General features: G+C 34.0%; 1 protein-coding gene across 2 annotated transcripts; it reads left to right on the forward strand.

Annotated features, from left to right (window-relative positions):
• The first annotated feature begins 4,672 nt into the window (after window positions 1-4,672).
• On the forward strand, window positions 4,673-15,443 carry LOC7493684 (probable ATP-dependent DNA helicase CHR12). Of its 2 annotated transcripts, none has more exons than XM_024606704.2 (12): window positions 4,673-5,142; window positions 6,065-6,224; window positions 6,551-6,615; window positions 7,097-7,285; window positions 7,719-7,868; window positions 8,395-8,787; window positions 10,927-11,192; window positions 11,308-11,523; window positions 12,060-12,267; window positions 12,344-12,497; window positions 13,002-13,604; window positions 14,279-15,443. In XM_024606704.2, the coding sequence occupies exons 1-12, from the start codon at window positions 4,918-4,920 to the stop codon at window positions 15,013-15,015; spliced, it is 3,366 nt and encodes a 1,121-aa protein (XP_024462472.1). In that variant the 5' UTR covers window positions 4,673-4,917; the 3' UTR covers window positions 15,016-15,443. The 2 variants fall into 2 exon arrangements, with proteins under 2 accessions (XP_024462472.1, XP_024462473.1); XM_024606705.2 differs by having other exon boundaries at window positions 6,068-6,224.
• Window positions 15,444-15,864: the final 421 nt, after the last annotated feature.

A 15,864-nucleotide genomic window follows, 5' to 3' on the forward strand; every position in this document is an offset into this window, starting at 1 on the left:
AATCAGTTCAATATTAAAAAAAAAATTATAATTTTGAAAAAAAAATAAAAAAACAAAAAACAAAAGAAGAAGACAATCTTGAGAAAAAAAAGAAAAAAAAAACATGCAAAACCCAAAAAAATATGGGGAAAAACGAAAAAACAATGTGGGGGAAAAACAAAAAAAAAGAAAGACAAAATAAAAAAACAAAAATAAATGAGAAAACAGCAAAAAAAAAACCAAAACAGAAAAAACAAATACACGTGGGGAAGCTACAGTATTTTCCCCACGCGTTTTAGAGCATCTGTTAATTAGTTATTTGACATGTTTCTGTCGCAGGTTATATTTTTTTAAAAAAAATAAATATGTTAGTTATTTTGATGTGTTTTTTAGATAAAAATTAAAATTATAAATAAAAAACCTTATGCAAATATCAAATTAAATAAATCGATAATAATCTATGTAAATAAACAAAAAAATCATTAACAATGACTAAAAGATAAACTAGAAAATTTTAGAGATGGATGTAAATCAAGATATTTAGTCTCGTAAAATAAGATATTTACTCGGTTGTGTTTACTGAATTTGTTTATTAAAATCAATAAAACATAATATAAATATAAAAGCAAATGAAATTGGTTGAATAAAATAAGAAAAAAAATATTATGTAAGGGTGAACATATTAGAAATATTATTTAATTTTTTTTCTGAAAATAAAGTTCATTTGTATAAAAAAAAATAATATAGATGGATCAGAATACTATATTAAAAAATTAAACACAAAAAAATAATTTTTTTAAAAAAAATTCTATTCAAAAAGGTCTGTAAAACCCATGGTCTAAGTCATGAGATTGAGACATACCAACAGGAAAGAAATTGAAGATAACTACAAAACAATTTTTTTTAAAAAAATAATATAGAACGATAAAAATCAAAGAGAAAATGAGCACGAAAAAAAGATGTCGAATTGGATTAACTTTTCAAACTTGTAATCCGGGTTATTAGATCAAAAGCATCACAATTGAAAAGGTCATGAAGCCCAATCGCCGTCAAATCAAACGTTGAATGATGAAATTAGAAAAAAAATTTAATTACATAAAATGATCCAAAACAAAAAATATATAATTAAAACAAAAAAATCAATTACATGAGGGTGAAAATCAAAATAAAGAATAAATTAGAGGGCAATCTAGAATTTTCAATTGAAGGGTTAAATTGAAAAGAAAAATAACGTTAACAAAATGAAAAACATCAAGATAATGAGGGCCAAATTAGAAAAAAAAATAATACAACATAAATTCTGATTGAATAATGAAATTGATAACCAATAAAACTTTTTAAAAAATAACCAAGAAAAAAAAATAAAAATCAAAAGAACAATGATCGAATTGGAAAAAATAATACATTACAAATTATAATTCTAAATTGAAAATAAACAAAACTGCTATGAAAGGGTCAGGAACAAAAATAAAAAAAATAAAAAGATCAAGGATTGAAATTGAAATACAAAAAATAAAAAGGATAAACGTGTACTTTTCAAGGTGAGAAATAAATAAAAGGAAATAAATGACCATCAATGACAAATCGCCGATCATTCACTATCACACGCCATGCCAGATAGAAAAGGACACGATAACACTTCCAATGACACGATAAAATAATAGGTTTGGCCACCATAAGACGTCGTACCCGCTGCCTAAATGGTACAACGCATACTAAGCACGTTCCAACAGTTATTTTGAATAAAAAAATAGTTATCCAAAGTAAAAATATTAAAATGCCTTCTATTAGTTGAGAAATTACAAGAAAAAAAAAACTTGTGAAAAATGAAAAAAAAATCCCCTTAGACGCATAGCTTGTTTTTTTTTGTTCTTTTTAAGGGCAAATATATCTTTTCACTGTATTATAATAAACAAAAAAAAAAAACATTCAGTCTACAATTATAAATTTTTTTAATCTTGAAAGCAAACATTTTAGTATTTAAAAAATTTAGAAAGAAATAATATATCCTCTAATAATTTTTTATGCATAAATTTTCCCCCAACACTAAAACTTCTATTTTTTCTAAAAAAAAAATAAACATAGTAATTTTAATATAACAATCCACAATAACATTTATCCAATACCATAGTAAAAAACCCACTCTTTATTTATTTATTTTTTTGTAAATACGGTATGGAGCAGTGCTGAGTGCTCCTTTAATGACAAAAACACACTCGTGATGGTAATTGTTGTTAGATTATTACACAATTATAACAACCACCATGTCGTTCGAAGTGGAGAGTGGAGGCGCAATTATAACAACCATCATGTATTGGGATTAGCGCTGGTTCAGCGACAATTGAGATTTTTTCCTCCCCGCTCCTTTGTCTCCCCTAACCTGGCCAACGTTCAAACTTGTCCTCCTAAATTCTTTGATTTCGATTGTAGTTCTTGTTCTTTTATTGTTTTTTTAATTTTATCTATTGATATTCATTCTATTTGATTTTTATAATGAAATTAATTTTTATTCTTTTGATTGTTATCTTTTTAAATATCCATCTCCTAGTTAAATTTATTTTTTAATTCCATTATTTTTCATTTTATTTTTATGTTAAATTTGATCATTGTCATTTCAATTGCTTTTTTAATGGCTTTGGTTTCTTTTTTTAAAAAAAATGATTTTATTTTTTCAATTTTATCCTTCAACACTACACTAGTTGCGAATTAGTCTTTGTTATTGTCTCGTATGTGGTGATCTCAGTCTCATAACCCGGGTCGTGAATATAAAATGCTAACCCAAATTGACATCAATCTTTTTTTTGTTATTTTTTTTCTATATTTTTCATTTAAATTTTTACCTTTCGACATTGTGTTTGCTAAAGATTTAGCTTCTTTATTTATTTTTGATTGGTTTTATATTGTGATAACCTGCCTCACGATCCGGGTCACAAACTTACTATGCTAACTCAAATTGGCGCAATGCTTTTGCATCATTTTATATCATTTTGTTTTTGTGTCAAATTTTGTTCTTATTTTTTTGATTTTTTTTGCCTCGTATACTTTTTATTTTTTTTTAATTTCACCATTCAATATTTTATTGGCTAAGAATTGCGCTTCATGATTTTTTTGATGCGATGTCTAGTCTCATGACTCAGTTCACAAGTATAAAGTGTTAACCCAAATTGCCATCAGTGTTTTTTTCTAAATTTTTTTTGAACCAATTTTTTTTAATTTCATCATTTAATATTTGATTTATTAAAGATGAAACTTTTTTTATTTTGCTTTCTTTGAGGTTAGCTCAACATCACCACCCAAATCATGGAATTTTCATGCTACCTCAGAATATTGAGTCAAGATATTTTTTTGTTACTTTTATTTTTTATCAATTATGTCCTTTATCATTGGAATATTGTGAAATTCAATGATTTTCTAACTTGTGTCAAGTGTTCGTTTTCTGCATGTAATTATTATCACCTTTGTAGATTTAATGCATTTACTATTGTTGGTTTTTTTATTGTGTGATTAAATTAAACCGGTATATAATTTAAGTCATTAGATTTTTTCTTCTTTAAAACACACTAACATTGCTTGAACTTTGTTTTTTCACGTTACATTAAAAATTAACCCACCTCGTGACGAAACATGGAGCACCCATCTAGTTACCCGCTAATCTCTTATGCATTAGTTTCTGACAGTTTGACCCAGCAGCATTCCTATGCCAAGTTATGAACCTTAACAGCTATCTTGTTTTTTTTTTTTTAAAAAGTGTTTTTTTAAAAAATATTTTTTTTTAATTTTTTAAAATTATTTTGATGTGTTGATGTTAAAAATAATTTTTAATAAATAAAAAAAATATTATTTTAATATATTTCTAAATAAAAAATATTTAAAAAAACAATTAAAATTTAGCATCACAGCATAAATATTCTCATGATCGTATATCTAAAAAGTGCTTCTATTTTTTATTATAAAACACAGCTCAAATTTAAGAATTTTTAAGACAGAACTGCACGAATGTCAACTGAACTATAAGTATTTTTTTTCATCTTTTAAATTTAAATATTTTCTCTGAATTATACGCCTTTCGAGTTTCATATCAAAGATTGCTTATATATATATATAAATATAAAATTAGATAATTATCTTCGTTGTATTTATTAACACAAACCTAAAAAAAAAAGAGAAGAGAGAGCATCGAGCTCCCGATCTCCTCCCATACAATTCATGCACTAGATAAAGAAAATATGTTTGGTTAAAAAATTAGAGACCAGGAAAGCGGGCAAAGCAAAGATCTCATTCGTTTGTCTATGTGGTATGATTCACGTTTTACATTATGGTTTAAATAAAAAAGTAATAAAAATAATGTTTTTAATTTTTAACTGTAATTTAAAACACGATATACATATTACGGTTAGATTTTTTTTTTATTTTTTTAATTTTTAAATCATTTTAATAAATTAATGTTAAATATAAAATTTAAAAAATAAAAAATAAATTATTTTAATATATTTATAAACAAATAAAACTTTAAAAAACTTGTACGAAGCCCTCAGCAGTAGCAGTAAACCCCAAGCGTACATAGCATTAGACAAGCAGGCATGGAGACATATTAGCAATATAAATAAGTTAATAAGGGCATTTTTGTAATGTCACAAAAATATTTGTAGGCGTGTTTGGTCAGAACAATATAAAAGAAGGGAAATAGTACCACTAGCAGTAAACCCCAAGCGCAACTCGGTCCTCCTACTCTCTCCCAAAAAGAGAGGAGCGAGAGAAAACGCTGAAGACGGAAAAGAAAGAAAGAGTGGTCTTTGCCAAATTAGTGAGTGAGCGAGTAAAGCGTGTGTTTGCGCCCCTTCTTAAACACAAAACACAGGCACAGCAGCGATAATTCAAAAACAAAAACCGTTAAAAAATAAAAACAAAGGACCGTTAAAATCGTTCCCGCCAATCGCCATGGTCCCTCAGCTTGAGCACCACCGTCAACAAGACTCTCCAGCCACCTCCACCTCCTCCACGCTAGAAGACCATGTTCAGAAGACAAAGTCTCTGATCTCTGCCCTCAATTTTGTCTCTCGCGATCTCCCTCTCCCTCCTGATCTCTTCGACACCGTCTCTTCAATCTATTCAGATGACGGCAACGCTGATTTTGACGGTGGGACCCAAGATAAAAGCCGATTGGTACGTGTTTTTGAGATGCCCTTTTGATTTTCTGGGGTCTTGGGTCATGGGATTTGTTTAATTTTGTGAATTTGGGTGCTTCCTGGGGCAATTGGGATACCCTTTTGGTAATTTCTGTCAAAAGTTTGGAAATTTGGGGTTTCTGAAGGGGGATTTTAGAGTTTGGTTTTAGGGTATGTTGTTTAAGAGGAGAATTTCGAGGTTAGGGTTGGTTGGGGATTGCGGGTGCTGTAAATTTTGTGTTTTCTTCTCTGCGCGTGTGAAATTGTTTCTTGTTATCTTTGTTTTGCGTGGTGCACGTGTGAAAATTTCATGGATTTTCGAATTAGTATTGTATTCCTCTTGAACCACAAGATTGTGATAGTGTCAATTAAGTTATGCAGTGAAGAGGATTGCTGGGGTTAGGTTTCTTCGCGGTTAATGGCTATGATTTGTTTTCTCATTGTTAATCTTTGGACTAGATATGTATGTTTACTGTCCTGTAATTGACTATCTAAACTGACAGTATATGTTAAGCATATACACATCCATTGTCGGAAAGTTCTGTGGCTTCTCTTTCTCTTCTATAATGGTCTCATTGTTGTGTTACCTTGTTTAAAGAATAACATGTGGAGCAGTTTTGGTTTACTTAGATAAATTCTCTCTGTTTTTCCTTGTGTTCTACTTTTTTTCCCCTTTCCTATAAGGCAGGTCAAATTGAATAATGATTGTTTCCGCTCCTTATTTGCTGATGGTCTTTGTATTGTAGAGTTTACACCAATCTCTTACATTGAGAAACAAGACATCAATTTCCTTGCAATGGAGATTTTCCTGTTAATTTCTCTTGCTGTTTTTAGTTGATATTGCTATTGAAGTCTGCAATTTATGTGTTAATTTGTTGTTTCTGATATAGCTTTTGGAATGTGGATTTAACATAACACAGCAGGGTAATCCTGGGATTTCCATCAGAGGTGATTTGATGACTGAATTTGAGGATGCACTTTCAAAGCAAAGGCCAAATTGCATGTCGGGTTTTGCTCTTGCAGAATTGAGGGAAAATCGATATCAAAGCCATATTCTGCATCGCATAAATGAACTTGAAGGTTGCTATCTCTTTTACATAATCTTTACCTCTCAGGACGTCACATTATACTGTCTCACTCATGAAATGCTTCATGTGGTAATTTTAATTTAGTTCGCTTGTTTGTTCCCATGATTTGGATTGTTGTTGGTACTTGTTTAAGATACCTCTTTCACAGAACTTGGCTGCTATGCCTGCTGATATTTGGGCCTAATGTCTTTTGTCGTTGGTAATTACTTTGGTAATTTGTTAATAATAGTGATAGTGTACTTACCCAATTTGTTGATTGGGTCGTTATAGATTAATCCTTGGGAAGGATTTATTGATGCATTTTATGTTTTGGATCAGAACTTTCTTCAACCAGAGGTGAAGACCTGCAGATGAAGTGCTTACTTGAACTTCATGGACTAAAGGTAAGTTTGATTTGTTAAAATTTGGTATGAAAAGTTTTATGAAGTTTGTGCATGCTTTTGTATTTGTACTTGATAAAGTAAAAGCTTCAATCTAAATTGAAGGTAAGGCAAACTTTGGTTGTTCTAACAATATGATTGATGCTTCTCCAAGAAACTTGTCTGCTTGGGCGGTGAAGCCACTGAATATCTATAATTAGAATAAATCTGCTTTCCCCCATTAGATTTTAGGAAAAGCTTCATTGCTGATCTTTTGGTTTTGATATCTTTTAGAATCCAGTGAAGGAATGCTAAATTTAGCCAAATTAGATTTATGCTGGCTGACTGGTTTCATTGTAGAATCTTATAGTTTTTTTTTCTTAGATATGTTGCTAAAGGGGCTTTTGGATTCATGGTGATAGATGGGTTCTGTTCATTGTTTTATTTGGAAATTGAGGGATGACGCCTGTTTTGTCCTTGTGGGCAAGGACTTTTTTTCTGGCAGCTAGCAGAGTTGCAGAGCAAAGTTCGATCTGAAGTGAGTTCAGAGTACTGGCTTCGTTTGAATTGTACGTTTCCTGACAAGCAACTCTTTGACTGGGGTATTATGAGATTGCCTCGTCCATTATATGGTATAGGAGATGCTTTTGCCATGGAAGCTGATGATCAATTCCGGAAGAAACGAGATGCTGAGGTTATTTTCTTCTCATGTTCATTTTCTTTCTTTTTGTGAAACTTTTCTCATATTCCAAATCGGGGGATTTTGGAATCTGGGCATTCTAGATGGCATATAACATCTGTTAGTGCGCCCCACTTCTCTCTCATTAACCAAGTTGAAATCTACAACCTGATGGTGTGGACCTAGGTTCTGACCCTTCAATACTGGTACTGTATACAATCTTAGCTGTTGATTGTTGAAATATGTTGTCAACTAAAGTATCTTTTATCTCTCTCTAAATATAATTTTCTTTCCAGAAGATGATAGTAAGTTGAGATGAAATATATGAGTTTTGGATATTAAGATTTACAATTCAATTGGTTAACTAGGAAAACAAAATTTGTTTGCTGTCAAATGTATTGTTTTCTGTTGTATGCACTCTGATGATTTGTGAAAATCTCTATTGCAGAGGCTGTCAAGGTTGGAAGAGGAAGAAAGGAACCATGTGGAGACTAGAAAAAGAAAATTTTTTGCAGAAATACTCAATGCAGTCCGAGAGTTCCAATTGCAAGTTCAGGCTACTCTTAAAAGGAGGAAGCAAAGGAATGATGGGATTCAGGTTTTCTACTGTCTATCAATCTTGCTACTTCGTATAGTCTGCTAATATGAATCTGAGTAGCTTAGACATTTGCATGGATGAGGGATTTCTAAACCTTTTTTATATGGAATGATTAACTGAAGTGATAACCATGGAGTTTAAGTGTATCAGAAGCACATAGTTAAAGAGAGAGAGGGGATTGGATATCATTTCCATAGGAAAAGGAAAAGAGAAAAAGAAAAGTTTAGATGGAAAGCTTCAAAGCATTATTAGGTGATATTAATATGAAATTAAGTCTTGTTTGCCATTGAAATTTTTGTGTACAGCTAAATTGAGTTCAGTGATGGATCTGTTTCTTGTGACTAGTTACAGAATGTTGAAAGAAACTAGTCCACGAAACTCTTTAGCCTATGAAACTCTTTCATTTTTTATCTTCTGTAATCAGGAAGATGAGATCTGTTGGTTTTTTATCAGTTCGACTGATTACTACTTTTCTTAGTATTGCATATGATTAGTGAATACACTTAATGTTATCATATTTTGACAGGCATGGCATGGAAGGCAGAGGCAGCGGGCTACTCGGGCAGAGAAACTGAGGCTCCAAGCCCTGAAGGCTGATGATCAAGAAGCTTATATGAGAATGGTAAAGGAGAGCAAGAATGAACGACTTACAATGCTTCTTGAAGAAACAAATAAACTACTTGTTAACTTGGGAGCTGCAGTCCAGCGCCAAAAAGATGCAAAACATTCTGATGGTATTGAACCTTTAAAAGACTTAGAAGCTGATTCGCCTGAGTTGGATGCTTCAAGGAATGAAAGTCCACTTGATACATGTCCCGAGGAAGATGAAATCATTGATTCTGATGTTAATGATGATAGTGGTGATTTGCTTGAAGGCCAGCGACAGTATAACTCAGCTATTCATTCAATTCAGGAGAAGGTAAATAGTAAATCTTTATTCTCTGTGTCATTTTATCTCCGGATTTTCCTATGCAGATCTTGTATTTGATTTCCATGGTTTAAATTTCAATCATTTTGTGTTTCTCCTGCAATGTGTAAGCTAGTTGGCATGGTGTTTAGATTTCCATACACTTGTGGGAATGACTAGATTAGAGTTAATCGGTGCTCGCAAGTGAATGCTCAAGTATCAAACTGTCTATTTACCAGTTCCTTATAGCAATTACCCTAAGCTGTGTTTGGCCACCAGTCTTGGCTTTTGAATCCAAGCACATGGAATTGGAGGCTGTCTCATGCAAAAGATTATGTTCATCTTGCTTGAGTGAGTATGGTCTTCAGTGTCGCCCTTCCCACATTTATTTGAGATGGATAGATAGTTGAGTTTTTTTGCATGGACTGTTTCAGTTTGTTATTTCTTTTGGTGTATAGATAATATGGTCAATAGATGAAAGCACAGTCAATTGGCTGGTTTCAGCATCAAAAGCTAACTGTTTTCTAGTTTGAGGGCGTGAAGATAGTGCGGGTCCTATGCTGCAGATGTTGGGCAGGTTATTGGAATTTGCCCTGCTTCATTTTGTAACGGGTTGTGGTTGTTGAACTGGGGATTTAGGAGCTATCATTTGATGTGGCACATGGAAATTGTTTTGTCAGTTGCTGAAATTATGTCTGGTGGCTAAAGGTTGATTGGAAGAGATTAATGAAGGCTTTCTTTTGAAAGCAGCTAAATAGTGAGTTTTGGGGTTTCATTTAAGAGGTTAATTAATGTACAAAGAGTCGGAATAATATGGCTTTCATGTTGGAGTGATGATGGGATAAGTTTGGAGGTGATTAGAGCAGTGAAGGAGGAATTTGGAGGGCGTCTGCCATGAAAAATACTTGGTAAGTTTAGCATCAGAATTTGGAGAGAGAGAGTGGAGGAAGAGACAACAAACCTTAGAAAACAAGAGAAGTTAGAGGAATGATATCACATTAGGCAAGTTTGCATCTAGTTGCAAACCATAACACTTGGTTGTGTTTACCTGTGGAAAGTTATTCAATTTTCCAAGAAGACAAATAAAAACTGCTACAAAATGTGCTTATTGGTTAGAGGTGAACCTTTATGTTTGAAACTAGATTTTATAGCTCTCCAATTTTCTGGAAAACTGGAAAACAAAAAATGTCTGCTCAAGTGAAACTTGTTTTCTTAAACAGTTTTTTTATTTTTTGTTCTTTGGGAGATCCATCATGCCTTGGACTATACAAAGAGAGTTAACCCTCTCACCTCTAATAAATTTTCCTGTCTTGTCCCTGCCACAAGCAGATTTTGACCAAGTTGTCAGTGTCATTCCCACCTGCTAGTTACACACTTGTTGGCTCTTTTAGTACAGACATTCCTGGTTTTTTCTAGTTTTCGCAGATTGATATGGTTAAATATTTTTTTCTCTTATTTTTAATGGAGATCAGAGGAGATGAAGATAAGCAATGGATCAGATATCGCACATCCCCTCGTTTTTCTCTTATTTTTCATGAAAATTAGAGGAGATGAAGATAAAAAATGCGATTTCATTTCTCCCAATAAACTTAGTGTTAGGATTCCACTATTGTTGTTATTTATATCCTTAGCCTCTTTGTCTTTCTAGAATTTGGATTCCTGAATCAGAAAATTCTAACGAAGCTGCTGATCAACTTAGAATCAAAGAAAAAAAAAACATACCACTCAAAGTTCCTATTAGATTGTAATCTTAACTAAACTGCCAGTTACACCTGTTTTTCTTTGATACTGCAAATATTTTGTTTCTGCTCACCCATCATCCACAGAATAAGACTCTAAATAACAAAATAATTTAACCCAAGGATTCAGCATATGAGACCATGTGAAGCGTTAACCTTGCTGAACTCTTTTTGGGATTTATAGAAAGAAAAATTCTTGAACTGCCAAAATAGAATGCAAGTCCAAATAGACAGTATATTTTCCCATTGCTGCATGATCTCCAATGTGGCTTATATTGAGCAGTGATTCTTGGTGCTGTTTAACTTATGTAAATCTTTCTGGTTGCAGAATGGTGATTGTGATTCCATGCAACTTTTGTTGTTCATACTACTCTTAATCAGAGAATCTAACTAATTGTACATTGTAATACAGGTAACTGAGCAGCCATCCATACTTAAAGGTGGACAATTAAGACCATACCAGTTAGAAGGACTTCAGTGGATGCTGTCTTTGTTCAACAACAATTTAAATGGAATTTTAGCCGACGAGATGGGGTTGGGGAAAACAATACAAACAATTTCGTTAATAGCATATCTTAAGGAGACAAAGGGTATCTGCGGGCCACACTTGATAGTTGCTCCGAAGGCTGTGCTACCAAATTGGGTCAATGAATTCTCGACATGGATTGAGGAGAATGAGTATGCGAATACATTTAATTTCAGGGTATCTTTTTCAGGGTGCTTGTGTGTGCGAGTATGCATGCTCAAGTAGCATTTGATTTGAAATTGCTCATGTATTTGCTTCTTTGTCCAGGATTAAAGCTTTTCTTTATGATGGACGTCTCGAAGAGAGAAAGGCCATAAGGGAACAGTTATCAAGAGAGGGGAACTTGCAGGTGTTGATCACACATTATGATCTAATCATGAGAGATAAAGCTTTTTTGAAAAAAATTCACTGGCAATACATGATTGTTGATGAAGGGCATCGATTAAAGAATCACGAGTGTGCTCTGGCAAAGACTATTGCAGGGTATTGTGCTACATGTGTACTTTCCTGTCTCATTTCTTGTCTCCATGAACTCTTTTTTTGGTCTTTTAATTGTATAGCTGAATATTGCAGGGTATTGTGCTCAATGTGTACTTTCCTGTCTCATTTTTTGTCTCCATGAACTCTATTTTTGGTCTTTTAATTTCTTAGCTGAATCTCCTTTTATGTTCATTTCTTTCCTACATTTTTTGTCTCCACTGAAGTTTGGATCAGCAGGCAACAATAGGATACTTATTTGGATTATTCTTTTTCTGTTGCTACACTGTGAAGTTCTTTTTCATGAAAGCAAATGAACACTACTTCGTTTATCATCCTTTTCACCTGATAAGATCAAATCATGATTATCTGGTGCACTAGCATGATACTTTGCAATGTGTACTGAGGTGGTTGCTATCTACTGTTGAAAAGTTGTAAAGATTTGTTATGTCCTCGGTTTTCATGGAATCAAATAGTACTTTGGACATGGTTATATAAGACACTTCAAAGGCTTTTCTAATTGAATTTAAACCTGCATGCAGCTATCAGCTTAAGCGCAGACTTCTATTGACTGGGACTCCAATACAGAACAGCTTGCAGGAACTGTGGTCCTTGCTTAATTTTCTCCTCCCACATATTTTTAATTCCGAGGACAAATTTGAAGAGTGGTTTAATGCTCCCTTCGCTGATAGGGGTGAAGTTTCTCTTACCGATGAAGAACAGCTATTGATCATTCGTCGTTTGCATAATGTAGGTGTCCTTGAAATTTCATTTTTTTCTGAAATCTTCTTGAACCTTTACCCTGATTCATTTGCATGATTCTCAGGTTATAAGGCCATTCATTTTGAGGAGGAAAAAAGATGAGGTGGAGAAATATCTTCCTGGGAAATCTCAGGTTATACTAAAATGTGATTTGTCAGCATGGCAGAAAGTATATTACCAACAAGTTACGGAGATGGGCAGGGTTGGGCTGCAAAATGGTTTGTGTTTCTGCTCCTACATCCAATATGTCTTCATTTTTCCTGTGTTTTTTAACAGTCTTGATTTGCGGGTGCTTTGAATTTTTGTCATTATCTGCTTTCATTGCATGGCATTTCCTGGGATATATGTTTCCTGCTTTTGGAAAGCTGCTGTTTTTTTGGCTCTTCCTACCCCTTCCCTTCCCTTTTTTTCATCTCTCTGAGCGTACTCATTTGAAATACTCATTAGCTACCACTGAATTTTTCTGTTAAATAGCTTGACCACTTGTGCATTTGTTAGCACCAATCATCTACCACTTTCTATAGAGAACTCTAGTGTCTTTTTTTCCTATATATATCTACCTGCTATACTTGCTCTTTTTTCTCTCTATTAAATGTAACGATTGTTGTTTTTGCTTTGTGTATGACCTCATGATTGAATGCTTAGGGTTATTTATCAATCTTGTGAAATACTCACTAAAAGTGCAAAAACTTGAAACTTAATGAGAAAAGATCAATTTACAGGATCGGGAAAATCAAAGAGTCTACAGAACCTTACAATGCAGCTCAGGAAGTGCTGCAACCACCCGTATCTTTTTGTTGGGGACTATAATATGTGGAGGAAGGATGAAATCATGAGAGCATCAGGGAAGTTTGAGCTACTTGACCGCTTACTCCCAAAACTCCATGCAACTGATCATAGAGTCCTGCTTTTTTCACAAATGACTCGTCTTATGGATATTCTTGAAATTTACTTGCAACTTCATGATTACAAGTATCTTAGACTTGATGGCTCAACAAAAACTGAGGAAAGAGGAACTTTACTAAAGAAATTCAATGCTCCAGACTCTCCTTACTTCATGTTCCTTTTGAGCACTCGTGCTGGAGGTCTTGGTTTGAATTTACAAACAGCAGATACTGTGATAATTTTTGATAGTGATTGGAACCCCCAAATGGACCAGCAGGCAGAGGATCGTGCACATCGTATTGGACAAAAGAAGGAAGTCAGGGTTTTTGTTTTGGTTAGTGTTGGATCGGTTGAAGAGGTAATCTTGGAGCGTGCAAAACAGAAGAAGGGCATTGATGCCAAGGTCATCCAGGCTGGACTCTTTAATACTACATCCACAGGTATATCCATCTAGATTCCATGCATTTAGCTACAAAGTATCCATATAGTAAAGGAGGCAATGTTTTGTTATTCTTTTGTTTGCTATTGCTCCAACTTGGGGCATGTATACTCTTACTGGCAAGATGTTACTGCTGAAGTCTGCAGGGTAATTTTCATAATTTTTTGCTCTGACAACTGTGGATCATATATGCTTTAGTATTTTTTATAGACTTGTCATCATTGATTTCATCTAAAAAATTGTAGCATCAAACATGTTTACACATGCATGAAAACCACTAATGATAGTGATAATTGAGCAAATGACAAGGGATGAGCGCACTGGTCGGGACATCTCTTGGACCTCCTGCGACTACTGAATAGGATAAAACATCGAGTCTGTATGTTGGCTGGCGTGTTTCTATATTCTTTAGCTGTTTGACAGTCATGATTTCAGATATTGATGGACTGTATCATAGGAACCTTTGGTCTAGTCATCTTTCCAATTCCACAGTGTTAAGTTATCCTCCAACGATAATGGAATTGGTCACTTGCATCATTTTCTTTTCAACAGAAATCTTCTTATAAATTCAGACTTGGAATCGTCAAGGGTTGGACTAGATTTCTGCCATGTTTTTTTCACCTTTTTTGTATGGATTAAGCAATGCATAAACGTGGCATGTCTTTGCTTGTGCAGCTCAGGACAGAAGAGAAATGTTACAGGGCATCATGCGGAGAGGAACTAGCTCACTTGGAACAGATGTGCCAAGTGAGAGAGAGATCAACCGCCTTGCGGCCCGTTCTCAAGAAGAGTTCCGGATTTTTGAGGAGATGGACAAGGAAAGAAGAAAACAGGAGGATTACAGATCTCGTCTCATGGAAGAGCATGAGGTACCTGAATGGGCATATCAAGCACCTGATAGCAAGGAAGATAAGGCCAAAGGTTTTGAGCAGAATAGTACTGGTGTCTTGGGAAAGCGGAGAAGAAAGGAGGTGACATACGGTGACACATTAAGTGATTTACAGTGGATGAAGGCTGTTGAAAATGGACAAGACATATCCAAATTATCAAGTAAAGGAAAGAAACAAGAACATACTCGGTCTGAAGTTAATGATACTGCCAATAATAGTGCAGGAACGGAGAAAAAGGTTCTGGAAATGAGGAATGATAACATGCCCGTGGCAAGCGAGGGCACAAGCGAGGATACCTATGCTTCAGCCCCGAAAAGACCCCAGTCTGACGAGGCAGTCACTGAAAAAACAGACTATCAGGTTTTAGAAAAACCTGAACAAGGTGTTGGGGGAAGTGGTTGGAACAGGCAAATATTTACATGGAATACTTACAAGAAGAAGAGATCCAGTTATGTTTTTCCAAGTTCATCATCGGACTCTAGAGGGCAGAATTCCAACGTAAAAGGAAACGGGTGGGCTTGATGTAATTGAGCAAAATGTCGTCACATTTTTGTGATGAGATGGTCCAGAAGCATCCCCAGGTCTTGGGTTGCTGCTCCATTGCACCAGGCTTTGGTTGGGTGCTGTTGCTGGTGTCGTTTGACGTTGCCTCCTTTAAATTAGTTGCTTCCAGTACTTGCTCCGATTCTTCATCTCTGTTGATTCTAGCATTTATAACTTCGCTCAAACGTAAGCAGCCGATGCAGCATTTTCCCAATTTATGAATAGCACCTCTCATCATCATCATCATCATCATCATCATCATTTTCAACAGCATGCATAAGGTGGTGGTCGGGTGGTGAATCTAGATGTCTGCATGGGTAATGACCACTCCTATTCATTGGCACCTGTAACATATTAGCACTAATGTGATGTTCCCTGATTTATGACATGCACTTTTATTCTTATTATTTATGGTTTTCAAGATTGTTTTCATGTGGAAATAAGGTTTTGGCCTGGGGTATCTGGAGTTCATCCATCATGTGAGGGAAGATATTAAATTTAGGGTAAATCTCAAATATACCTCCAAACTATTGGGTAGTTTCAATTTTACACCTAAAACTATTTTTTATGTTAGTTTTATCATCATGATGATATTTTAACTCTAGAGATTTCTACTGTCAGGATAACTCGTATAAAATTATATCGTTTGTTTTTTTATATTAAAAAAATATATAGTTGAGATGGAAATATAGATGAAAAGTTTTAAAAATAGATGCAAGTCGTTCATTTTTTTTGTAAGTTCCAGGATAAGATTGATACAAAAAATTGTTTAATGATAAAGTTGAGTGTATCTATTTTTGAGGTTTACCTATAATTTTTTATTAAAAC

The sequence above is a fragment of the Populus trichocarpa genome, chromosome 8, assembly GCF_000002775.5.
Source record: "Populus trichocarpa isolate Nisqually-1 chromosome 8, P.trichocarpa_v4.1, whole genome shotgun sequence".
NCBI classification, from domain to species: Eukaryota; Viridiplantae; Streptophyta; class Magnoliopsida; order Malpighiales; family Salicaceae; genus Populus; species Populus trichocarpa.